The sequence below is a fragment of the Erinaceus europaeus genome, chromosome 2, assembly GCF_950295315.1.
Source record: "Erinaceus europaeus chromosome 2, mEriEur2.1, whole genome shotgun sequence".
In the NCBI taxonomy this organism is placed as follows: Eukaryota; Metazoa; Chordata; class Mammalia; order Eulipotyphla; family Erinaceidae; genus Erinaceus; species Erinaceus europaeus.
Window position 1 is genome coordinate 117189513 of NC_080163.1, and position 26920 is coordinate 117216432.

The 26920-nt window shown below is 39.9% G+C and overlaps 1 protein-coding gene across 3 annotated transcripts in view; it reads left to right on the forward strand.

The window, feature by feature from the left end:
• Positions 1 to 26920, forward strand: part of DLGAP2 (DLG associated protein 2) — a 473760-nt gene that overhangs the window by 52510 nt on the left and 394330 nt on the right. For all 3 annotated transcript variants that reach the window (XM_060184966.1, XM_060184964.1, XM_060184965.1), the window contains exon 3: positions 6329 to 6425. In XM_060184966.1, the coding sequence (XP_060040949.1) occupies positions 6329 to 6425 (97 nt within the window). The remainder of the gene's footprint in view (positions 1 to 6328; positions 6426 to 26920) is intronic.

Below are 26920 nucleotides of genomic sequence, written 5' to 3' on the forward strand. Positions count from 1 at the left end.
TTAATTTCATTTCTTTCTGTCCCCTATCACATTTGAAAGCCTTCTATAATTTCTTCATTCTCATTCAGCTTAAGTCATCCAGAAAGGGCACTGATTGTCCAGAACTAATTTATATCAACTCATCTTCCTTCTTTAAAGCTCCGGATACAATTTGCAGTGGGACTTATTTGCCTCTGAAATGAATTGCAATTTGAATGTTACTATTGTTCATTGTATGAACCCCCAAAATAAACGTTTTTCATGAGGTTCATTGTACTGAGACTCCAGAAAGGTCAATTCCATCTTCTCCTCCCTACTCTTCTTCACACTCCTCCCAGAGTCTCTTTTCTCTAGAGTGGTTTCTGTGCTCTAGTAAAAATTTACAGGTATGTGTTTTTGTGTGAACTCTTTCTCATCATTCAAAACATTGTCTGGTCATTGTTTTTATTAATTTTTTTTAATATATAGAAACAGAGAAGGGAGGGAGAAAGAGAGGGAGGGAAGGCAATGAGCAAAACATCTTTCAGTGCAGTAGGGGTGGGGCTCAGTCCTGGGTCATGCACGGGGCAAAGCAGCTCACTATCCACATGAGCTATTTTGCCAGCCCTTACTTTTTATTTAACTCTTATTTTGGTATAAAAATTTCACTTTTGGGGATAGTAAAAAAAAAAAAAATTTCACTTTTGAGGAGCTGTCTAGCATCAACAACTTTCCAAAGAGTATGTCTTCTCTCATGATGTCTGCTGTGCAGCTTATTTCACAAAGCGTACATATCATATAGGCCTTTCAGTTTCTCTTACACACCAATTCTTTCATTCTCTGTGACAGTTTTGTCTGGTGACATTTTATTTTCTGTCCTTCATTTGTGGTGTCCAGAAAAGGGAACCTGTGGTCAAGAGGCGCTGTTGTAGGTATCCACCTGTACTTAAAGTCTGTGCAAAGCCCTCATACTTTAGGGGAGATAAGCCCCTTGGTAAAACTGCCTTTGAAGGCATTTGTTGGTGATCTCAACTATGAGTTCTGCCTTCTGTCTCTGTAGTGTCCACAGTTTCCACTGTGAAGCCAGTGCTGCTTCTGTCTACATTTTCCCCATTTTTATTAGTGATTTAATAATGTTTTTTTAATTTATTTTTTATTTTGTTTTCCCTTTTGTTGCCATTGTTGTTGTAGTTATTGTTGTCATTGTTAGATAGGACAGAGAGAAATGGAGAGAGGAGGGGAAGACAGAGAGGGGGAGAGAAAGAGAGACACCTGCAGATCTGCTTCACCCCCTGTGAATCGACTCCCCTACAGGTGGGGAGCTGGGGGCTCGAACTGGAATCCTTACTCCACTCCTTGCGCTTTGTGCGATTTAATAATGTTTTGTAAGATTACTGGGGTATAGTTCCATGCCATACCCACTGCCAAAGCTCTATGACAGTTATTCCCACCGGTGATAATGACCATAGTTCTCACAAGGGATTAGAGACAGTTTGGTTCATGCCACACCCACCACCCAAATTCCATGATACCTCCTCCCCTACCAACAGTAACCACCATAGTCCTCACAAAGTCTTGGAGATAGTTTGGCTACTTTTGGGGTTTTTTTTTTGAAAGCTCATGTGTTTTGATTCTTTTTAGAAAACGTGTATTTATTTTGGATAGAAACAGAGAAAGTGAGAGGGGAGAGAGAGAGAAGGAGATAGAGACAAAGAGACAGAGAGAGAGATGGAGACAGGGAAGGAGGAGGAGGAGGAGGAAAGAGAGCGAGAGCACTGCAGCACTGCTTATGAATAATTCATCCTGCGGGTGGTGACCAGGGGCTTGAACCCAGGTCCTTGCACACTGTAGTGTGTTCTCAATCAGATGCTCCACCACCCACCCTGTTTCAATTCTTTATACTTTACATATGCATGAAACATGTATTGTCCATTTTAATATCTGTTAATTCCTCTAGCTTTTCTGATTCTTACAACACTTAACAATGTAATGTTGTTCAATAAAGCACTTTGTAGCAAAATGCTGTTATCTTTTTAGTCATTAATTAGAATATTAAAAATATAGATAACTTCTGGTACATATCATTATGCATCTATGCTAGTGGCAACAGAATCACCATAAAACTATTGAAAATATGTAGTTGTAAATGCTGAATGCTATGATAATTGGATTTCACACATAGCTCTTTGCCACCTATTGTTTTTGAAGTGCATTCTATAAATGCAACTTCATTACACTGTAAGTTGTTTTTATATTAATCCTTATTTATGCCATGTGCCACACTGGAATTTTCCGTAGCCTTTGTTTACTATTTTCTGTTACTATTCTCAATATGATCATCATCTTTAGAAAGGTATAATTGAGTCTTGTCCAATTTTCTATGAATGATTTTTAGACTGACAGCAGAAAGAACAGTAGTTGCTGCTGATTCACAAATCAGTTTCTTATTGCCATGCAGTTGTTTAGATCACTGTGCTAGCACTCACCTCTTCACTGAGACATTCTGGTACTGGAAATGGAACTATGCTACTTAGGAACACATGGTCAGATGGTGGGGGGGGGGAAAGAGATTATCAATCAGAAGACATATTTAAATATTTAAAAGCTGTACTGAGAAATCTGATTCAGATGATCACATTCAGTTTTGTAGTATAGGGACAACGAAAGTGAAGGAGCAATAATGACCATGTTGATACACCTATCTTAAACATAGTGATTGAATTTAGCAAGAAAAAAAAATGTGTGATTTATGACAGCAGATACTGAAAGACCTTGAAATAATATGGCAGCTATGATATAGCCATGATATCATTTGTGATGATATTCTAAGTGAAAGAGAAATGGTAGGAAACTTTTCAAATATGAACAAGAATAATAATCAGATACTTAACAACAAGTGGCAGATGGGGAAATAGTGAAATATGGATCAAAACAGTAAATACCCAAAATTATCAGTTAGTTTATATATTCCAGGGTCCCTACCTAAACTTATATAGGGAAATAATGGAGCTAAAATCCTAAAAAACCAAGATGTTTGTTTTCAGTGGAAATAGAAAAGGTATCAAGTAGGAGCATTGATTATGTTGAAGAAGTACAAGATCAGTGAATAGAAGAAAATTGACTGCATGTGAATAAGTAATGACAATAGGTTCTGTTCTGAGAAGGAACAAAGCTTACAGACTATCTTGGGATAAAACAGAAATGCAAATATCTCTGTGGAAAAAATTATGAAGTACCTTGTAATAATGTACATAGAACATTACCAAACAGTTAGTATAGTAAGACATTTAACAAGAAACTCACTATTAAAACATGCTCCTTCTCTCCAATTGAATATATGTGTGCATCTCTGTGTGTGATGTATTTAAGTCAGGATCCTGTATGGAAGGGCAGTGAAGGAGTGAAGGGGGGGAAGTGCAAACAGATGAGTGAAAATAAAGCTAATTTGTAAAAGTAAGCTCACAAAATTGCCTAGTAAATTTCTTAAATGTATTTTATTTATTTATGATAGATAAAGAAAGAATTTGAGAAGGAACAGGTAAGGGCCAGACAGTGACCTGGTTAAGTGCACACATTACAATGCATAAGGACTGAGGTTCAAGCCCCTGCTCCCTACCTGAAGGGGGAAGCTTCACAAGTAGTTAGATACTACTAGTGAAGCAGGTGTTTCACTCACTATCTCCCTCTCCTCTCTAAATTTCCCTCTGTCTCTATCCAATAATAAGTAAATTAAAAACATTTTGAAAAAAAAGAGAAGGAACAGGTAGAGAGGGAGAAACGGGGCTGAGTGATTGAGTGTACATGGTGCAAAGCACAAGAACAGGTATAAGGATTTGGTTCAAGCCCCTGACTCCCCACCTGCAAAGGGGTCACTTCACAAGTAGTGAAGCAGGACTTCAGTTGTCTATCTTTATCCCTATCTCTGTCTTCCCCTCCTCTCTTGCTTTGTCTGTCCTATCCAACAATAATAGCAATAGCAACAACAACACTAAAAACAAGCGCAACAAAAAATTGAAAAAAAAATGGCCACCAGGAGCAGTGGATTTGTAGTGCAGCAGGCACTGAGCCCCATTAGTAACCCTGGAGGCAGAGACACTGAGTTCCAGCAATAACCCTGGAGGCAGAGGGAGAGAGAGAGGGAGAGAGAGAGACAGAGAGAGAGATATGGATATGGACATGGACATACAGAGACAGACAGAGACCTGCAGTATTGCTTCACTACTCATGAAGCTTTTGCCCTGAGATGGGGACTGGGGGCTTGAGCCTGGCTCTTTGTCTATTGTAATGTGTGCACACAAACAGGTGTATCACCATCCAGTTCCAAAGTTGTCCAATACATTTTTAAAAAGAGAATGTGAATGGTGGTGGTACTGGTTTCCCAGACAGAAATGTCCAGACTGATGCTATAGGAGTTGAAGATACCTGAAGAAAGAGCTTTTTATGTTAGTAGCATTTTGAAGTAGGTGGGGTCAATATGGATTATTTCACAAATTTGATGGGATAATTGGTTAGCCACTGGAATGAAAATATAAAATAATTCCTACTTAAATGAAAAAATTTTCAAACATGCTGAACAGCAAATCATTTGAAATGTTATACAAATTCTTAAAGAAAGTATACTAGAGTATATTTATAAATTTTTGGAATCAGGAGGATCTTTCTAATCTTAGGAGACATTAAGGGAAGGATTGTTTGATCTTGACACAAAAAGTAATACTAAGCCTATCTAAATTATTGAAAGACACCGTTAACAAGTTAACACATGAATCACAAAATCATTTGCAAACTGTGGAGCAGACAATGATCTGGAATATATAAAGATTAAATTAACTAGATTAAATTAAAATATATCCCCTAGGAAGTAGGATAATCTAAGAAGCAGGAAATCTCCACACAAATATATTGAATCAATAATCATATTAAAACCATCCCCCCACCCTGGAAAGAATGGAAAACTTTTTGACCATCAGTGACAAAAACAACAACAACAATAAGTAATGATATTTGACATCTATATTTTCAAATTGTGTTGGGAGCAATTTGGAAGAATAATGCTGAGATCCATTGACCTGGTGGTTCTTCTAGAAATCTACTCTGCATAAATAACCAGGAAGCAAATAAACATCTTTACAGGATTCTTAGCAATTGGGAATAGTGGACACAAAAGTCAAAATGTCCACCAGTAAGGGATGTACAAAGTCAACTGTAAGTCTTTGACGCAAGGAAAATAAGTTCTGTCTGAACGACTATGGAGATTCTGCTATTACTGTAGAGAAGGTCTAGTAAGAGCAGAATCTTACTCTGGAGAGGAAGAGTGCTTTATACCTTGAGACAGTACACACCTCAAACTGACAGCCTAAGAAAGCAAGGACTCATGTTTGTGTATTGTTTTATAATCAGTGTTTTCTGAGTGTGTTTGCCCAAAATAGCTGATATCCTTTGCCCTCTTAGGACTGTATATTTGAGAGTATGTATGTGGCATTTAGTAAATGTGATCAGACCAGTGCTTCACCAGAGAGTTCAGTGACAAAGTGAACTTTCAGAAGGTGGTAGCAAATACAGTCCATCTTACCCACCTGGAAATTTTGTGAAAGGACAACAGGATTTAAGGCCTTGGGTGTGCTCAGGTGGGCTTTTGTGACATCCAGCTCAGGAAAAAAGAGAGTAGCATGTTTTCCCAATGTGAACAAGTGTCCTAAAGGAAAAAAAAAAACAACCCACAAACCTAATGTTTCTATTCTGTCAAATTCCTCTTTTTTTTTTTTTTTGTAGGTTAGGGTGAGTGGGTGGGCAATAATGTAATGGATTTGAACACAAAAAAAGAGAGTAACAGAATATTTTATACTTCATCAAAATATATGTCCTTGCAATACTTTTGTGCTTTTTTGAGTGGAAAGAAAATGATCTCTATTAATATTCCCTGGTCCTGCTCTTGAGTTTCTTTGAACCTGCCTGCTTCTCTACAGAGCTAATTCACAAATACTGCTTCTGTTCATCAAATTATATGAGAAATTGTAGCCTGTGGTTTAAATATAGTTTTATTGTTTCCCTTGGTTGAGTAGTTTGAAGTCATGAAACCTTTTTATCATCTTTTCAAACCCAGTTCCAGAACTGGAATGTTTTTCTCGCAGTGTATATATACCCTCTGTGTTCTCAGACAGTATGCTATTTCAGAGTCATTGTAAAATACTTGGGATTACTTTTTATATATGGTTTCTCTTAGCTCGTATAGTGATCATCTCAAATGATTTGATGATTATTCAGTGCTGTGATTTTTATGTATGTTTCATGAGTCTTTTTCCCCCATGGGGGGAGATTGTTTCTTCTTTTGTATCATATTTTCCCCATTTCTGTCCATTCCCCATCGTAGGCTTTCCCACCTCCTGCGGCTTGGCCATAAGCCTGCCTGGTTTCCCAGCAGCTGCTGTGACTGCCTGCCTTCCTTCGGCAACATGGGGACAGCTCAGGTATGGTATGACCTCCCTTTCCTTCTTTCTTGGGTCCCATGTATATCTCACTGGGGAGAGAAATTGCAAAAGGATGGGAGTGACTTGAGAGAAATACAGTTCTGAGATGCGAGCTCAGAGTGGGCAGAAGTCTCTGGCAGTGCAGGTGGAGCTAGACTGCTGAGTGAATTTAATTCGAGAGGTGGCCAGTGCACTGCTCAGAAGTGTGGTGTGCCCTGCTCCCTTGTCATGAGAAAGTACAGGACTCTGAGGAACTGAGGAATGTCTGGCATTGCTGTTTCCCCATGGCAGCTGCTATTAAAGTTTGGGGTACAGGTAGGTGACCTCTGTGCTGTCTATACAGAGGGGGGCTGTGAGTTAGACCACCATCCCTCCCCCGAAATGAGTCTCTGCAGCTTATCTGACCTCCACTCATCAGTCTGATCCTGTTGTATTTGGAAATCAAGAATTTCTCCAGTTTCCCTGGGGACACACACACACACACACACACACACACACACACACACACACACACACTGAGAAACGTTACATGTTCAGGTGCACTTGTGCAATGTTGTTCTCAGTTTCCCTGCTATGCTTTTACTTGCTATAGTATCTATAATCTCACTTTGCTCCTTCTGGATGTTGTTAATTCAGTTTTATCAAGTTTTATTGATTTTCTCATTGAATCAGGCTTTGGTTTCTATATATATAGATTCTGCTTGCACATAGCTATACTGGTCTTTATTATTTCTGTTCTACTTACTCAGTTTTAATTTGCTCTTTTTTTTTTTTTTTTAGATTTCTAAAGGTCAGACTGCAGTCAGTTCTTTGAGATGCTGCTTCTTTTTCAATATAGGCATTTAATGCTGGCAATTTCCCTAGTTGGATGTTGAAGAACTTTGTATGTTCATACATATCCCTGATTGATGGTTAAATTACAGGAAATGATTTGGTCTTTGGAGCTTTGCTGGGTGGGATTTGTCAGAAGCCTTTCTCTCCACCCTATCAGCAGGACATGCCCTTACTGAATACCTGGCCATTGGGGACCTGGGAGATGCCCCCACCCCCTAAGGACCTCTCTGTTTATGTGTTTGGGCTTGGCTTCGTTATTCTCTCTGCTTCCCTCTAGCTTCATCTTTTAGAATTTCCCTTGTGGTTCTGTTTTTATAGATCTGTGTTCTTGTTTTCAGCTGTGGGATTTATTCCTGTACTTCACTACATCACTCTTGTGGATTCAGGGTAGCAGAGGGATTGGTATGACTCCCATACAACCCCACTCCTATTCTCTGGTCTGTCATCAGAGGGTGTCTGTCAGGTGTAGAGGGCTGCCCCAGAACTCAGGAGCCAGACCATCTGCATCCATTTATAGCAGTCATTCTAAAAGTCATCCCTCCCCCCAGGCCATTTTTTTTTTTTTTATAGAACAAGAATGCTCCCTCCTAACAACTTGAAGATCAAAGACATGATGCTTAAACATCCCCACTGTGCAAGTCACACCTCTCTCTACTCAGAGATATCTGACCTGCATGTCAAAAGGAAGCTTTACCTATCTGATCTAACCTATAATATTTAGTATCTCCTACAGCCCTGAGTAAAAAAGGTTAGGAGGTAACACAGTATTGATAAGGGGCTCTGAGGACATAAATGATAGCTGGTTTACATACAAACTCATTTAGACATTTAGATGGAATATATATATATATATATATAGTCATTGCTGTGGTTTCATTGCTCCAGGTTGACTTTTTCAGATAGAAAAGGAGAGATGGAGAGAAGGGATGATACCACACTACTGAAGTTTCCCCCAGTGTGGTGGGGGCCAGGCTGTAACCTGGATTATATGCATGACAAAGAAGGTACCCTCCCAAGTGACCTACCTTGTTGACCCAGATGGATAATTTTTATTTTATTTATTTTTTAAATTGCCACCATGGTTATCACTGGGGTGCTAGCGCTACGAATCTATCATTGTAATGGCCATTTTTTCCTTTGTATTTTATTTGATAGGACATAGAAATTAAGAGGGGAGGGGCATATAGAGAAGGAGAGAGAAAGACAAACACCTGCAGAGTTGCTTCCCTGCACGTAGCAAGTGAGCACTCAAACCTGGATTCTTGTGCATAGTAACGTGTGTGCTCAACTCTGTGCATCACTGCCTGGCCCCTACATGCTTTAATTTTAAGAAACACATTTGGACTTTCAAGACAATAATGAAATGTCTTTGAAACAATCTATTGGGACTATTCAGGTGGTTACCATTTCATTGATATGGTGGTTTAGTGGGGCTAATTGCAGGTACAACTCTCACCTTGTTAACTGTTAAGATTGCAGTCCTCATGCAGAATTTAGAACATCATTTACAGTTCTGTTGTGCTTAGATAAGGATAAGAATGGCTACACTTTCATTTCATTTAGAGGAGGAGAAATCACAGAAAAGGTTCTTCGTTCCAGGCCAAGCCATTATAATTCTGAATTATTTTATGAAAGGGAATTCACTTTCTCAGAGTAACTTAGAAATCTGTGTTGCGGGAGTCGGGTGGTAGCGCAGTGGGTTAAGTGCACGTGGCACAAAGCACAATGATCCTGGTTTGAGCCTCTGGCTCTCCACCTGCAGAGTGGTTGCTTCACAGGCGGTGAAGTAGGTGTGCAGGTGTCTATCTTTCTTTCCCCCTCTGTCTTCCCCTCTTCTCTCCATTTCTCTGTCCTATCCAACAACGATGACATCAGTAACTACAACAATAAAACAAGGGCAACAAAAGGAAATTAATAAATAAATATTAAAAAAAAGAAATCTGTGTTGCTCAAAGACAAAGATTGTGTAGAAATAGAAACAGATAGTGCTTGTCATAAATGTCTATGTGTGACAGATGTATGCATCAAGATATGATCATCTGTTAAACCAGTATTCATTTTCCTTCGCTAAAGGGTCGTTGGTTTTTTTAGTTGAGGTTTTGGAATGCTCTTCTTTCTTAAAATGTGTTAGACCATGACAGAACAAGTTCTCTCTTTTTTATCAAAAGCATGGCTTGAATTGCTTTCGTTGTTGATTTTATAATTCTGGGGAGAAAACAAACCTCAGTGCTTTCTTTTGTTCCCTATTAGAGCAAAACTAAGAGAACACTGGTGTCCCCTGCTGTGTTGATGAAGAACTTGCTTCTGGTGTTATGAAACCAAGTGGAGGAAAGTGTATACAAGTAATTGATATTTCCCTGTCCTTTGGAATCTTAGTTCTAATTTAGATTCATAACTAACTCACTTCACCATGTGGCAGAGTATGTCTGTCTCTCAGTCTCATCTCATCCTATCAGAGGATTTTTGGTTTTGAGCCCCAGAATCTTCTCTGTCCTTGTTAAAATATCACCCTTACCTGCAAAGACTCTGGTCATGCAGTGCTGAGTATAATTTTATAAGTAAATATTTCTGACTATCTTAGTGTAATAAGTAAATGTATATTTAAACAAATCATACAAATTATCGGTAAAGTACCATGTTGCTGGTTAACACTGAGATTTACCTACAGAAATCATGAGCATTATAATTATACATTGATTTGTCTGTTCTTTTAAAATGACACAAACAAATTATCTCATTATGAAAATAGTAGTAGTAGCAGAGACCCAGAGATGATCACCTTTGACATTCTGTTTTACTTTCTATGTTCCTACATATAGGTCCACAGTTTATATTAGCAGTGTGCCAGTGGTTTCAATAACATGGTTTAACATATTTATATAATAAATATGGAAACTTTCTTTGTCATTAACATATTTAAAACATTTTAGTAGCTATGATGTATTCTGTTATACAGGTCACCTCATATAGTACAGTCAGTTGCAAGGTGACTGATGTTCAATTCTCTGCTAACAGAAATAATGGATGAATTATCTCTACTCAGTTTGAACTGAATTTTTTCCTTACAATGAATTTTTGCACTTAAAAAGATTTAAGAGATATGTTTATTCAGTGTTTTTGTGTATGTTTCAGTATTATTTCCAGAAAAATCATGTCTCTGTGCCCTCCCACCAAGACTGCATATTTAACATTTGGTTTTAATTCTTTTCTGTAATTACTGGTTTGACAGATGATAAGTAGTTGGCATTTTCATTTATTTAGGTTAGTGGTGCTGTTGAATATATTTTTTACTTCTTTTGTGTGTGTTAATTGCAGGGCTGGATCTTTTACTCATTTCAGTATTAGTAGGATATTTATTTTACAGTTTTGAAATCAAATTGGTAAGATATTAACTCTTTTCATGTATTTATCATCCAAATATTTTTTGCTTCTCAGATTACCATTTGCTTTTTTGCTTTTACAGTTTTTATATGTAAGAAGTACATTTTCACACAGTCATAACCAGGAATGTGTTGTCTTGTGGTTTCTTTATTCCTTTTCTTTCCCTTCCTTCCCTCCCTCCTCCTTCCCTTCCTTCCTTCCTTCCTTCCTCCCTCCCTCCCTCCCTCCCTCCCTTCCTTTCTTTTTAATTCCTACCAGGCTATGCTAGGGCTTGGTGCCTGCACTATGAAAATTGGCTTCTGACGGCCAATACAGTACTTGTTTCACTGCTCATAAAGCTTCCTTTTTGCAGGTGGGGTTCAGTGGATCAAATTCAGGTCTTGTGAATGGTAACTTGTATGCTTAACCAAGTGCATCATCATCCAACCCCACTTCTTGTGATTTCTGACTATGGTGTCATGCTTAAGAAGTCTTCTTTGCCAAAATAACTGAATCAATGTCCAACTATATTTACTTCAATATTTTCACTTAATCCTTTACATTATTATTTTTAATTCTTCTGGGTTTATTATTTTGGTTTATGTATAACATAAAGATTGCAGTTCTGCACTAATTGGCTCATCATCTATTGTGATGTTTACTGAGAAAAAAATAACTGTTTCCTTTTCTTTAATTATATTTATTTACTTATTGGATAGAGACAACCAGAAATTGAGAGGAAGGGGATATAGAGAAGGAGAGAGAAAGAGAGGCAGAGAGAGAGAGAGAGGCAGAGAGAGAGAGAGAGACACCTACAGCACTGCTTCAACACTTGTGAAAGTTTTTCCCCTGCAGATGGGGACTAGGGGTTTGAACCTGGGTCCTTGTGCATTGGAATGTGTGCACTCAGCCAGGTACACCACTACCCAGCCCTTATTTTCTACTGTTGTATTATTTTTGTATTTGGAAATGATGAAAAATGGAGCCATTGACATATTCTTTTTATCACTTTTCCTTTCAATTGATTTTTTTTTTTTTTTTGCTAACACTTATGCCATTTTCCTTTTCTTCTCAAAGTGATTGTTGAGGTAAAACTGTTGTTTGTGTAAGAATGTAAGCTGTAGTGCATATAATGTTTGACTGTTCTGTAAACAAGGTGATGTTTGCCTTTCAGGGTAAAGCGTGAAAGAAAAAAGTTTATGATAAATTAGGACAAAAGAAATGCCTCGGTGTGGGTGGACTAGAGATGAATTTTCTTTGCTAGAAGTGGGGACTCTGTCGGAGCTGTTACCCAGGGGTTCTGCTCAGTCATGTGGGCAGTGATGTGATCTTCACAGGGGTGGATGGTCACAGTCTCCAGAGGGCACAGGGAGTTACTGCAGCAGGATGTGCGTGGTCCAGGCACCTGAGTTTGTTCGTGCCTCTTCCTATGTGATAGGTATTCTGATTTCTGTGGAGCACATAGATTTGAGAGCTGTTGGGTAGCAGTGACTTTGCTAATTTATTCATGGAAGCGTACGGCAGGCAGGGTGGTATATAAACACATTACTGTTCTTTTCTTGGGAGAGTATGTGATTTTCTATATTTATCTGTTGGATAGAGACAGTCAGAAATCAAGAGAGGAGGGGGACAGAGAGAGGGAGACAGAGACACCTGCAACACTGCTTCAGCACTTTCATCGCTTTCCCACTGCCAGTGGGCACCAGGGACTCAAACCTGGGTCCTTTTGCACTATTAACATGTGCACTCAAACAGGTGTACCACCACCTGGACCCTGCCCCTAGTTAATTTTTTTCCTGTATTTCAGAATATACTACATTATACTCATTCCTTTGTCATTTTTAAAGTAGTGAAAAAGGAAAATATTATTGAGGCTGACGACTTCCCAGTGGGGCCTGGATGTATAATTTCATTATCAGTGCAGTGGCTTCACCTTCTTACATGACACTTAGAGACATAATTGAGATGCTGCTCTGATTAAATAAGTGAAGGACATCGTTCATTAATGTGAAAAGGGAAATTGGGTCAAATTACTTCCAGTAAATCAAAGTTAGTGAAAACTGGATCCACATAGGAATGTAATTAGTTATAATTTTGTAACCACCCTGGGAGGAAACAATCTGAATGAATACAGGAACCTGTTCACTGTCTGGCATCCAGTAAGCTACTCTGGTTTTGAACAGAGCTCCACTGTACACATAATCATTTGTGTACTTTTGAGTGCAAAAAGAGAGCAGTGGAGAAAAGGCAGGTTGCAGCTTGTGAATCCTGCCGGGTGGGAAGGCTGTAAATGATTCTGAGCAATGGGTTGGAGTGCTTTTCCTGCCCTTTCTCAGAGCCACAGACACATTCTTCAGTACTATTTTTGTTGAAGGGAATGCACGAGCTTTAGTTTAAAAAACTGTGAATTTCATTTACTGCATACCACTTATACTAACTTGTTTCTTTAGGATGATTGGATCTTTTTTTCCTTGAAAGAAAATCTGTCTTCTGGGTCTGGGTGGTGGCACAGCTGTTTGAGCGCACTTGTTATAATGCACAAGTACTCAGGTTCTAGTTCCCAGTCCCTACCTTCAGGGGGAAAGCTTTGCAATTGGTGAAGCAGTGTTGCAGGTGTCTCTCTGACTCTTTCCCTCTCTATCGCCCCCTTCTCTCTCAGTTTCTGGCTGTCTCTACCCAATAAATAAATATAATATAAAAAATTATTTTCGACAAGTAGAACCTGAACTGGAATTGGCATATTGCACCAAAGTAAAAGACTCTGGGGTGGGTGGGCTGGGAGAATACAGATCCAAGAAGGGTGACAGAGGACCTAGTGGGGGTTGTATTATTATATGGAAAAAAATGTTATGCATGTACAAACTATTGTATTTACTGTTGAATGTAAAACATTAATTCCCCAATAAAGAAATTAAAAAATTAAAAAAAATGTTTTCAGGGGTCAGGCGATATCACAGTGGGTTAAGTGCAGGTGGCACAAAGCTCAAGGACAGGTGTGAGGATCCTGGATCCAGACCCTAGCTCCCCACCTGCAGGGGAGTCACTTCACAGGCGGTGAAGCAGGTCTGCAGGTGTCTCTCTTTCTCTCCCCCTCTCTGTCTTCTCCTCCCCTCTCCATTTCTCTCTGTCCTATCCAACAATGACATCAATAACTACAACAACAATAAAAAATAACAAGGACAACAAAAGGGAAAATAAATAAATAGATATGAAAAAAGCTTTCTCAAAATTGTTTTCTTTTCTCCCATACACATCCAAAAGAAAAGCTTTCCAGAGAGGCAGCATTTGTGTGATATCCTTGTTCTGCATTCTTCCACCAAGTTTACAGTGCAGGCATCCTGGTGGATCATCTGTAGTTTCTTCCCCAATGAGCACAGTTTTGTGCCAACAATTTATAGAATCTTAGTTGAAGACTTTCAAGAATGAAACCTTCTTAATGAAGGCATAATAGTGACATTCAGCACTGTGTGTGAGAGAGAATCTGTGTGTGCATGTATGTATGAATGTGTGTGTATGTATCCGGGAGTGCACAAGGCTATGTGTGTGTATGTTTATGTGTGTGGTAGGGAGGGCTGTCCTCTGGTCTGGGTGGTATTACTCTGCCTCCACTGACACCATACAATGAATTGAATTCATACATGACTGAATATTATATATGACTCAAGAAACAAAGCATTACTTAACATGTTTCCTGCTATTTTAAATATTTAAGTTGAGGCCAGAGAGAAAGGTGCATGACTTGTGAGGCTTAAGCCCCTGTCCTGCATAGGAGTACCACAACATTGGGGAAACTCTAATGCTGGTCTATCTCTCTCTCTGTTTATCAGAATGAAAAAGTTAAGCTGGAAGTGATGTAAATATGCATGCATGAGGCCTTCACAAAAAAGTAATTATTGGCTAAATTAAAAACTTTAAACTTCTCTTTAAACTCTTAAAATGTTGCCAATTTCTGTTAAAATATTACCTTTTCGAATTTTGTAAACCAACATCTGAATGATAAACATCATTCTTCACAGACATTAGAGAGAAATGGAGAATTTTAATATCATGAATATATCATGAGCAGCCAACCCCTTGTTTCACTGCCTGCCTTCAAACTGCTTCTCTTGTCCACCCTCACTGCACCCTTCTCTTATTTCTGTCTCTGTGCCTATCTCTATCTGTCTTTGTCTTCTCTCTTTTGCTCAGATAACTGTATCCTAAAAGTTGTTCTTGTTGAGCAGTTTTCAGTCAAGCTTACCTTCTTTAGCTTCTGTATCTGGGCATTTCCTGGCTGGCCTAGCAGAGATCAGAGACTGTTTTATCAGGAAGGTTTTTTTTTTTTTTTTTTTTTTTTTTAAACCAGAGCACTTTTCAGCTCTGGCTTGTGGTGGTACAGGATATTGAACCTGAATCAGATATTGAACCTGAACCTGAATGAGACTTTGGAGTCTCAGGCATGAAAAGTCTTTGCATAGCCATTATGCTGTCTATCCCTTTTCATTATTAAGAGTTATTTTATCAGATGTGCTGAGATCCAGATTTGCTACACATTAACTTGAAATTACAAGCCTTTTCTCAGTGCTGGATTGAGTCACCAAACTCTCAAACACTTAGAGAAAGCTGAAATAATAAGTGTATTTATGATTGTGACTGTTACTTCACCATTATTCATACTTTTATGCTTCTAAATGAAATCTTTCCTTCTTGGTTCACTCAGTCCCTTTGATTATCCGACACACTGTGGTAAATCAGACGTATTCCTGTACACGTCAGGACTCCTGTGTTTCTGCATTTACCATTTGAGTGCATTAAACATGGACCTTTTATTTTTATGTGTGAGACCTTTTGTTTTGGTTCGGGACACATTTCCTCCTTTTGGAGACTTTTTCTCTAACAGGAGAGCAGATCTGTACTTACATAACAAAATAAACGCCTAGATTTACAGAACCATCTGTAACAACAGAGCTCAGCAGTAACACAACAGCTGTGTTGTTCTTAAGAACCTCTTTCTCTGGTCTTAAATTTAGACACATCTATCCCACAGACACTTACTGGGAAGCAAATTGGAGCACAAGGCAGAAGGCCGGGGGTTCAGCAGTTGTTGGACTCAGCTCAGTTTTACAGCTAAACACTACAGCTCCGCGGACGAGGGTTCTCCAAGGAGACAGAATGATGATTCTCTGTTAATTTCCTTTCCTGTAAAACTGCTAATGTGTGACACTGGCCTTCTGGCTTGTCCTTCATAATAAGCCTTCTGAATCCCGAGGGATGTGGCTTCTTACTCTTGCCTGGCCCTGAATGATAACAGTTGTGACGCTTCTATTTGTAAAGGTATAGAGGCTCCAACAGCCACAGAAAATTGTGTTTAAATAAGGAAACACATGTGCTGGGGGTAGGTGCTTGGTTAGAGTGTTTAAGGAGAGTTTGAGGAGGAAGTCTGTGAACCTTAACGATGTCTTGCTTGCAGCCCAATGCAGAAATGTGGAGATGCAGAAATGTGAAATGCAGTCTGGTTTCCAGACCTCTCTGGTGAAATTTGTTCTGTTTGGTCCAGGAAGGAGGGCCTTCTGTCCTTAATGGACTATTGATCAGGAACATGTAAGGTGGGAAGAATTGGATCCACATTTAACTCATGCACCCTAGGGACTCTCCTAAACCTGTTTGACATCTCTTATTCAGCTTGGGTATCCATTACAAAATAACTCAACCTGGTCTCTCAGTACTGGGGCTAGAGGTTCGAGATCAGGCATGGGCAGGTCTGGCTTCTCCTGAGGCCAGGTGCTGTGTCCTCACCTGGTATCCTTCTTTCCACCCTGGTGTCTTCTTCCAACAGAGATACTAATCCTGTTGCATCAGGGCTCCACCTTATGACTTCATTTAACCTTAATTACCCCTCTAATGGTCCATCTCTCAGTACTATCTCTTCAGAGATCAGGACTTAGTCTTCTGAGATTTGGGGGACACAGTTCAGTCCTGAGAACATGTTAGTGACCTCCCTTCTTTCCCTGGCCCTGGGTCATATCCACCTTCTTCTCCCTTACTTCATGATAACTAAGTACCAGCCAGCACCTCTCACCATTGGTGCAAACACAATCTTGACTCCCACCTCTGCTCTGTTTCCATTCTGTGCCCAGACACCATGGGGAAGCAGTATTGTCAGAGCTTCCCAGCTGATCTTCTATTTCTGCCTGTCCCTGTGCCCTTTGAGGGCTGATCTCTAACCCATTTGATTCCAGGATCAGACTGTGTTTTCCTGAAGGAGTAGTAACTTCCAGTTTCCTCGCCAACCTGAACTGCTTCTGATGCTTATCAGGTTACAAGTGTTGTTCATGTTTTTGATTCTCTATGTAACTGTCAACTCAGTCACTGCTGTGTAGTGAACTCCAAGTTGAACAGAAGTTCATTAGTGAGGTGTCTTGGAACAGACTGGGGACCCAGCTAGAAACAGTGGACAGACTGATGGTTGACCCATCTGCAGGTTTTGCTCCAGTTTGCAGAGGAGATTTTTATTCACAGAAAGAATGCACAATAATTATCTTTTAGAAAAGAAGACAGGTCAATTTTTAACATTTTCAGTTAATGTAAGGAGGTTGGTTCCTAACATTCTTAGTTAATGATAGAAGAGAAGCATTATTCCTAAGTTCAAAGTGATCCTTTAATTTTATGAAGTCAGTTCAGCCAGAGCTGTCTGTGTCGGGAGGGCATAGGACAAGGGGTCATGAGATTCTTTCATCCTGGAAATACCCCTGCAGATGCAGGGGCAAAGTCAGGCCATGATCTCCTGTTCATTCTTCTGGCAGCTGAGAGACATGACAGGGTGGGACCTGGCTGTGGATTTTCTGGATAATTCTTCTCACCATTTCGGTTTGTTCACAGCAAACAAAGCTATTGAATTACTAACCAATTCTGAGCCAACCTGTCAGGGAGAGGGAGACATTGCCAGCAGAGGAACATGTAGAATTTCTCCCCCCCCTTTAAAGTACTCAATGAGGGGGCCTGGTAGTAGAGTACCTGCTTGAGTTCATACATTGACATGTGTAAGGACCAGGGTTTGAGTCCCCACTCCCCACCTGCAAGTGAGATGCTTCATGAGTAGTGAAGCAGTGCTGCAGGTGTTTCCCTTCCTATCTCCCCCTCCCTTCTCAGCTTCTGCTTCAGCCCTTGGGATGGCTCTTCCCTCAGGATTGGACTTCTGTTCCTGGAGTGACCTGCAAATATCCCATGGTAGTTCCCTTGGGCTTCTCAGGTATGAGTGAAAGACACACTAAATGCACACCTTGTTCCCAATCAAGGGGAAAGATTCTGCCTTTCACCATAATTTTTGATAGTTATTGGGTTTATTCAAAGTCCTCAGTATGCAAGATTATAGGTTTCAAGTGCCATTTATAGTGCTATCTAAATAGTTTCCTAAGATGCTGCTAAATTCTTCCTTCAGTTTTCAGCATCTATCTAGGACATTGACCTAGTGTTACATGAATTATCTACACTGTAGTTAACATATCAAAATAATTTTGATAACTGAAATGTCATACTTATTATTACATTTATCCTATCTTCAAAGCATAGCACTGTCCATTTATTACTTGATGTAAATTATTTATTTATGTATGTATCATTTTTACTGCCACCATAGTTATCACTGGTACTGGGTGCCTTCAAAATAAATCCACTGTACCCAGCAGCCTTTTTTTAATTTTTGAAATTAAGTTTTTTTAAATGCACATAGTGTATCTGTACAAAATGATAATTTAATTACTATTTAATTACTTTTTAAATTGTTTTAATTCCTTAACAGAATAAAAGTATGCTTAAGTATGTGGTCAATATAACACTAAACCTTCACTTTCTTTTGTGTTGGAGCTTTTTTTAAAACCAGTGTTATCCAGACATGTTTCCCAACTTAAAAGTTACCTCTTCACCAATAAACTCTTTACCATTAAACCATTTGTATGACTTTTAATAACACTATCAAGGTTTTTTAAATGTGTGAGTATATATGGGTTTGAAATCTTTTAGTCTTCTAAACCACTGTTAAAGCATTAGTAATAAGTCAACCCTTCAGCCTCATTACTCGTGAGACCTTTCCTTTCATAGTATTCTCTAATTCCATCTCAGGAGGTTCACTTCCTAACAAAGTCCCAAAATTTAGATATAGACCAGGTCCCGTGAGATAGAGCATATGTTCACATGTATCCATAAATTAGGGCAAAATATATACCTGAAAGCAAAAGTACATAATAGTCTGCAGTGAGTCAGTATAAAGTTCCTAATGAAATAGTATCTAATTAGACTTCCTCACTTACTTCCTGTTACACTTCCATCACTCACTCCAAAGCTAACCTTAGCAAAGTAAGGACTACAAAGTCCTTTATTAGATGGAGAGAATGATGCCACCATCTAGTGTGCTGAGTGCTTTTAATGTGAAGAATGTTGAGGCTTTTAAAAAAATTCTTTATTGGGGAATTAATGTTTTACATTCAACAGTAAATACAATAGTTTGTACATGCATAACATTCCCCAGTTTTCCATATAATAATATAACCCCCACTAGGTCCTCTGTCATCCTTTTTGGACCTGTATTCCCCCCCCCCCATCCCAGAGTCTTTTACTTTGGTGCAATACACCAATTCCAGTTCAGGTTCTACTTGTGTTTTCTCTTCTGATCTTGTTTTTCAACTTCTACCTGAGAGTGAGATCATCCCATATTCATCCTTCTGTTTCTGACTTATTTAAGAATGTTGAGTTTTACCCAATGCTTTTTATGCTTACTGAGAAAATTATGTGTGTGTTTATTTATTTTTTTGGTTCTTTATTCTATTATTTCTCTTGGAGCTTGGGCAGTCAGGAAATCTGTGCTGATCCTTGAAGGAGATGTTCTCTGAACTCTCAGGCTTGTGCCCTGCAGCTCTACACCTGGGATTACCTAGCAACTGAAGAGTGCCTTGTCCTTTCAGGTCTTTTGGATCCTATAGCTAGTTGCTTTCTCAAGAGAGATCTCCCCAGTTCTGTAGTTCTTAGTCTTTTTTTTTTTTTTTTTAACTTGCTTCTTCTTCTAGCATTTGCCCTTCTTCCGTAGCCAGTCAACAGCGTCAGGTTGAGCCTGATGTAAAGTTTCGAGACCTCCTTTGAATCTGGAGAGGTGGCAGTCGTTGACTATCTTGCTGAGAGACTAGAGCACTGCTCAATTCTGTCTCTCTGTGGTGATTTGGATTGAATTTGCAAAGATTTGGATTGAATTTGCAAAGGTGGTTTTAGGTATGGAAATAGCAGCTACTATGCTATCTCCCTGACTTTGTAGTTCTTATTTCTGTTATACCAGCTAAAGAGTGAATGTTGTGCTGTCCATCTCCACCTCTTAAAATGTGTTTTTAAGTGTGACTTTGACAGGGTGACAATCCAGGCTCTGTTCTGCAAGTATGGTTGTTAGCACAGAGAGGAAGGAGGTCTGCACCAGTTGGGGAAGGGCACCTGTTGTCAGGACTGACATTTCCCTTTTTGACTTTGTAAGTATTCTGTTCCATTCTTTCAGTATCCTAAAACAAAGTTAGTAACTAATGAAACTTTTCTGTTAAAAACTGATACAACTCCCATTTCTGACATAAAGATGAGATAAGAAGTAAAATTTAAAAAGTATTTATTTTAGTAAGGGCATGCTCAGACATACCTGCAGTCAGTAACTTCATGAAAGAAACAGATTCTTGCACGAACTCCAAATGAACATTTTACTTATAAGTGAATGTTAATGACAGATGTCACCTGAGGCTGACATTTAATGACATGGACCATGTACGTAAATCTCTGTATAAACTTAAAGAATCAACATAGTGTACTTTAGAAAAAAATTTTGGGAGGTTTGGGGGCTAGAGACAGAGAGCAAACTCTGTTAGAATACAGGACTTGCATGCATGAGGCCCCAGGTTTAATCCCTGGCACTTCCAGATGCCAGAACTGAGCAGTGCTATGTTGGTCTCTGTGTCTTTCTGTTCATCTCATAAAAATATTTTTTAAAAGCAAAATTCTTTGTAAGAATAAGAATGACAAAAATTACAGTCTTTATACATATCTGCAGGCTCGCTTCTGGTTCCGTCCATCTCCCCGGATCTGTTGGGAGATGGAGGTCAAGAGCGGGCCCCGCAGGTCCGGAGCAGCTCAGCGTGTGATGTGCTCAGGGAGATAAACACCCAGTCAGCCCCAGTAAAAGCCTCAGAGGGCAATTCATTTATTTGGGAGAGAAAGCAAGTATATATACCCATTGCCCAGGTAGAAGGTCAAGGAAATCATTAACCCAAGCACAGAGCAACACAATACATAGCTAGCTGCATGTTGACCTATAAACTATTTGATTACAAATGAAGAATTATCATACAAGGTTTGATCACAAGCTTCACAATGCATATTTCCTCGGGGGTAAATTATGGGCAGCTCAGGGTAAATTACAGGCACTTCAGAGGAAGAGGAGGAGCAGGGACAGTTGAGCAAGAACATATGTGGTGATTTTCAAGTTAGGCTAAACACAATGTACAGTAATCTATGTATGGCCTTTGTTTTAAGGGGAGAGGAGAGGCATGTGCAGAAAGGTAGTTCCCTTTCCAGGGAAGCCATCCATCATTAGTTCAAGAGGTCATGGGAACCTGCCCTTCTCTTGACCTAAAGGGAGAGTTGGGAATCAGCCCGCTTGAACCTCATGGAAACAATGGCCTGGACTTCCTGGAACAGTGGACCCTATTCTCTAACACCTATATGAGCTGTATCTTATCCTTTCTCATTGGCAGTAGAACTGCCAGTGCACTCCAGTGTCATTACTCTGATATGACAGCTCTAGCCTTTCTGGTCCTGCTCCCTAAATACTATTCAACCCCCCTCCCCCCCGTCACTGTAAACCAAGAAAACTCTTAGATTTTCCCAAACCACTGAGCATCAGTCCTCCTGTTTCCAGGTGCACTGACTTTGCACCTATTAAGTTCCCCCACCCATCCTTGAAGACACATAAGCACAAGGGGATGATCTGAGCCAGTTGTGTGCAACAGCACTTTTCAGAGTCACCAAAGTAAAACTATGCCATGCTGCAAGGCTTCTTCCCTTTTTATTTATCTGTCAGGGTTGAATTCAATTTGCCTACACTCAGCCTTCTTTTAAGTGTGTTTTTCATGAAGTGCATTTCAAATTATGCTGTGAATACAGGCAAATTTTACAGGATCTACTATTCAGATGTTAATCATGTTTCCTGCTCAAGATAAATCATGAAACAAATTGAAACAGTGCAGTCCCATTTTTTTCCCCTCAAATTGGTGGCATGACATGGCTTAGGAATTGACATACTTTTTTGGTTGCTAGACACCTTCTGTAGTGGCATTATTTTTCATATAAAATTGTTTTTATTAACTATTGTGCAGATAAAAACTATTTCCGTAAACACAAATCTAACTAATAGTACAATAAAAAGTCAGTTTAATAAAACAGTAAGACCATCTGATTTTATCTGCTGTTCCTTTTGACCTCTTCCAGATCCTTTGAGCCTCGCTGAGGCAATTATTAATTTATGCTCCCAGAGGGATAAAGAATAGGAAAGCTTCTAATGGAGGGGATAGGATACAGAACTCTGTTTGTCAGAATAGTGTGGAATTATACCCCTCTTACCTTATGATCTTGTCGATCATTACTAAATCACTAGAAAAAAAAAAAAGAATAGGGAAGCTTCCAATGAAGGGAATGGGACACAGAATTGTGTGGAATTATACCCCTGTTATATTACAATCTTGTTGATCATTATTAAATCATTAGTAAAGAAAAAAAGATATACTAGGTATATTTATTTTTTTATTTAAGAAAGGAGACATTAACAAAACCATAGGATAGGAGGGGTACAACTCCACACAATTCCTGCCACCCGCCCAATCTCCATATCCCATCCCCTCCCCACTAGCTTTCCCATTCTCTATCCCTCTAGGAACATGGACCCAGGGTCATTGTGGGTTGCAGAAGGTGGAAGGTCTGGCTTCTGTAATTGCTTCCCTGCTGAACAAAGGGCATTGACTGGTCGATCCATACTCCCAGTCTGCCTTTCTCTTTCCCTAGTAGGGTGGGTCTCTGTGAAGTGGAGCTCCAGGACACATTGGTGGGGTCTTCAGGCAAGCCTGGCCAGCATCCTGATGGCATCTGGAACCTGGTGGCTGAAAAGAGAGTTAACATATGAAGACAAACAAATTGTAGAGCAATCATGGACCCAAAGGTTGGAATAGTGTAGAGGAAGTGTTGAGGAGGTACTCACTGCAAACTCTAGTGTACTTCTGCTTTCAGGTATATATTTTGCACTAGTTTATGGATACATGTGAATATATGCTCTGTCTCACGGAACCTGGTCTATATCTAGGTTTTGGGACTTTGTAAGGAAGTGAATCACCTGGGATGGAATTAGAGAATACTATGAAAGGAAAGATCTCACCCGAGTAATGAAGCTGAAGAGTTGTCTTTCCACACCTGAAGTCTCTGGACACAGTCTGAGCTGAAGCATGTTGAGGTGGCAGTCGTTGCATTGATTAGGTTGCGATTGGCAGATGCAATATTATTTGATATGAATTGAGAGAGGCATGCTGGAAAGTGGGCCCTACCCTAAGGTTCCAGGACTGGGGGAAATATAGGTTCTGTAGTGGAAATGTGAGGTTCCTGCTGTCTTAGGGTTCAAGAAGACAATGGATAGTTATTGTTATCATCACATTATTTGGTAATTGGGTTAACTTTGAAAAGTCCCTTTGTCAGGGTTTGCCATACCCAGTATCTTATATATAGCTGTGCCACCGGTTGCTTCTGATCTATTTGGTCTAGGCTTTTGAGAGAGTCCGCATATCAAAGACACAGCCTATATATTAAAAAGACTGAGTCTGTGTTTTAAAAACTTCGAGACATATAATTTTTCCCCCTCTCATATTAATTAACTAGTGATTTATATGACTACACTTTAATAGGAGTGTATATAAACACCATTCCCACCACCAAAAGACTGTGTCCCATCCCACCCACCCACCCACCCCCACCCCTGCTGGCCCAGGAAGCTGCATGTCTACCCTCCCCCTCACCACAGGGTTTTTACTTTGGTGCCCTACTTTCAATTTAGTAAGACCTTGCTTTTAGTTTCCCTTTCTGATCTTCTTTCTCAACTTAACATAATTCCTTCTAGCTCTGTCCAAGATGGGTCAGAGAAGGTGGGTTCATTGTTCTTAATAGCTGCATAGTATTCCATTGTGTATATATACCACAGCTTTCTCAGCCACTCATCTGCTGTTGGGCACCTCGGTTGCTTCCAGGTTATAGCTATTATGAATTGTGCTGCTATGAACATAGGAGTACACACTTCTTTTTAGTTGGGTGTTATTGAGTCCTTGGGGTATATCCCCAGGAGAGGAATTACTGGATTATATGGAAGGTCCATGTCTAGCCTTGTGAGAGTTCTCCAGACTGCTCTTCACAGAGGCTGGACCAATTTACATTCCCACCAGCAATGCAAAAGGGTTCCTCTGTCCCCACAGCCTCTCCAGCATTTGTTGCTGCTGTCCTTTTTGATGTATGCCATTCTTACAGGAGTGAGGTGGTATCTTAGTGTTGTCTTAATTTGCATTTCTCTGACAATCAGCGACCTGGAGCAGTTTTTCATATGTTTGTTAGCCTTTTGGATCTCCTCTGTAGTGAATTTTCTGTTCATATCCTCTGCCCATTTTTAGATGGGGTCATTTGCTTTTTTGGTGCTAAGTTTGCTGAGCTCTTTATATATTTTGGTGATTAGTCTCTTGTCTGATGTATGGCATGTGAAGATCTTCTCCCATTCTGTGAGGGGTCTCTTTGTTTGTGTAACAGTTTCTGTGGCTGTGCAGAAGCTTTTCAATTTGATGTAGTCCCACTGGTTTGTTTCTGCTTTAGTCTTCCTTGCAATTGGGTTTGTTTCATCAAAGATGTCCTTGAGGTTTAGGTGGGAACTAGGTATATTTCTAATTCCTGGTCAAAACAATGTTTAGTTTTACACTATGTATATAACGTAACCCAGTGCTGGGTGGTGGCGCACTTGGTTGAGCACACATGTTAAAATCCACAAGGTTCAGGGGCCAGGTGGTGGTGCACCTGGTTGAGCGACATGTTACAGTGCAAAAGGACCCAGGTTCAAGCCCCTGGCCCCCACCTGCAGGGGGAAAGCTTTGCGAGTGGTGAAGCAGGGCTGCAGGTGTTTCTCTATCTCCTCCTTCCCCCTCAATTTCTGGCTGTTTATATCCAATAAATAAAGATAATAATAACAAATTAAAAAAAAATCCACAAGGTTCAAACCCCCAATTCCCACCTGCCGGTGAAAGCTTCAAAAGTGGTTAAGCAGTGCTGCAGGTATCTCTCTGTTGCTCTCAGTCTCTCTCTTCCTCTCAATTTCTGGCTGTCTCTATCAAATAAATAGATGTACTAATTTTCTTAAATAAAAAAAATGAAATGTGACCCTTTTGTCACTAGGGCTAGTGCTCAATGACTGCATGACTCCACTGGTCCTAGAGGCCTCTTTTTTTTTTTTTTTTTTTTGACAGAGGATGAGAGACAGATTGAAATAAGAGGGAGGGAGGGGGAGAGAGGGAGACGGGGAGAAGGAGAGGCATAGATAGAAAGGGAGATCCTGGGGGCCTGGTGGTAGCGCAGCAGGTTAAGTGCATATGGTGTGAAGCACAAGGACTGGCATAAGGATCCCGGTTTGAGACCTTGGCTCCCCACCTGCAGGGGGGTGAAGCATGTCTGCTGGTGTCTATCTTTCTCTCTCTCTCTCTGGCTTCCCCTCCTCTCTTGATTTCTCTCTGTCCTATCCAACAACAATGGCAGCAATAACAAAAATAGTAACATCAACAATGATAAACGACAGGGCAACGAAAGGGGAAAAATAGCCTCCAGGAGCAGAGGATTCATAGTGCTGGCACAGAGCCTCAGCAATAACCCTGTAGGCAAGAAGAAAAAAAAAAGAAAGGGAGATTCTGCAGTACCACTTCACTGCTAATGAAGCCTTACCCCTGCGGATTTCTAGTAGGGCTTGGTGCTGGAAGCCAGGTCCCCGTGCTTGGTAACATGTGTGCTCTAATAGGTGAGACACTTGCCAACCCTGTTAAGTGTAAATTGTTAACAAAGGATTTATTCTTATAGCTCAGTTTTTCGAGACTCTTGTCTATTTTGCTTGTAGCTGGGCCAAATTTGTTAGAAATTTCACTTGTGTGAAGAAGGTACCACGTTTCTCCACTATCCTCTCCATTGCATTTGTATTATCATAGTTTTGTTTCTCCTCTGAGCTTGTGTATCCTCTTGATCCTATCTTCTGTGTACCTGAGTGTGGACATCTGGGTAAATGTCCCTTGGGACACCTGCTCTCCTGTATATTAGATGACATTAAGTACTTACCAAAGTCACAGTATCATTTTACAGTCTTAACCATATGAGACTCAGTTTCTGTTGATCCTCCTCAACACCTGTCATAGTTATATTAAAAAGTTTTTTCTTTGCCATTCTTTAAAATGTTAACTGTCATCTCATTGAATTTGATTTTTCCCCCTGTAGATGAGATGAAATGAAATGTTTTGTTTTTGTGATTGCTGATCATGCATATTCCCTACTGTGTTTACTGGAATGTTTTGCCTGTTTTCTATAAGATTATACTACAGTTGCTCTTTTTTAAAAAATATTTTTTATTTATAAAAAGGAAACATTGACAAAACCATAGGATAAGAGGGGTACAACTCCACACAATTCCCACCAGATCTCCATATCCCATTCCCTCCCCTGATAGTCTTTAACCTTCTGGGAGTATGGACTCAAGGTCATTGTGGGATGCAGAAGGTGGAAGGTCTGGCTTTTGTAATTGCTTCCCCGCTGAACATGGGTGTTGACAGGTCGACCCATACTTCCAGCCTGCCTCTCTCTTTCCCTAGTAAGGTGGGGCTCAGGGGAAGTGGAGCTCCAGGACACATTGGTGGGATTGTCTGTCCAGGGAAGTCTGGTCAGCATCATGCTAGCATCTGGAACCTGTTGGCTGAAAAGAGAGTTAACATACAAAGCCAAACAAATTGTTGACCAATTATGGACCTAAAGGCTGGAATAGAGCAGATGAAGAGTTTGGGGGGGGGGTACACCATTTTATGGATAGCTAGTAAGCATATTTTAGTTGTATTCCAAAGGGCCTATGGCTATACTAGTTTCTTTTTCCCTGAGCCTGACATATGACATGCAGGTGGATCCAAGTTATTGTCTGGGGAGATGATGTCAAGGCTGGAAAAAGGAACAGAAAGCTGGATCAGGGAAGAGGGTAGCTCCCT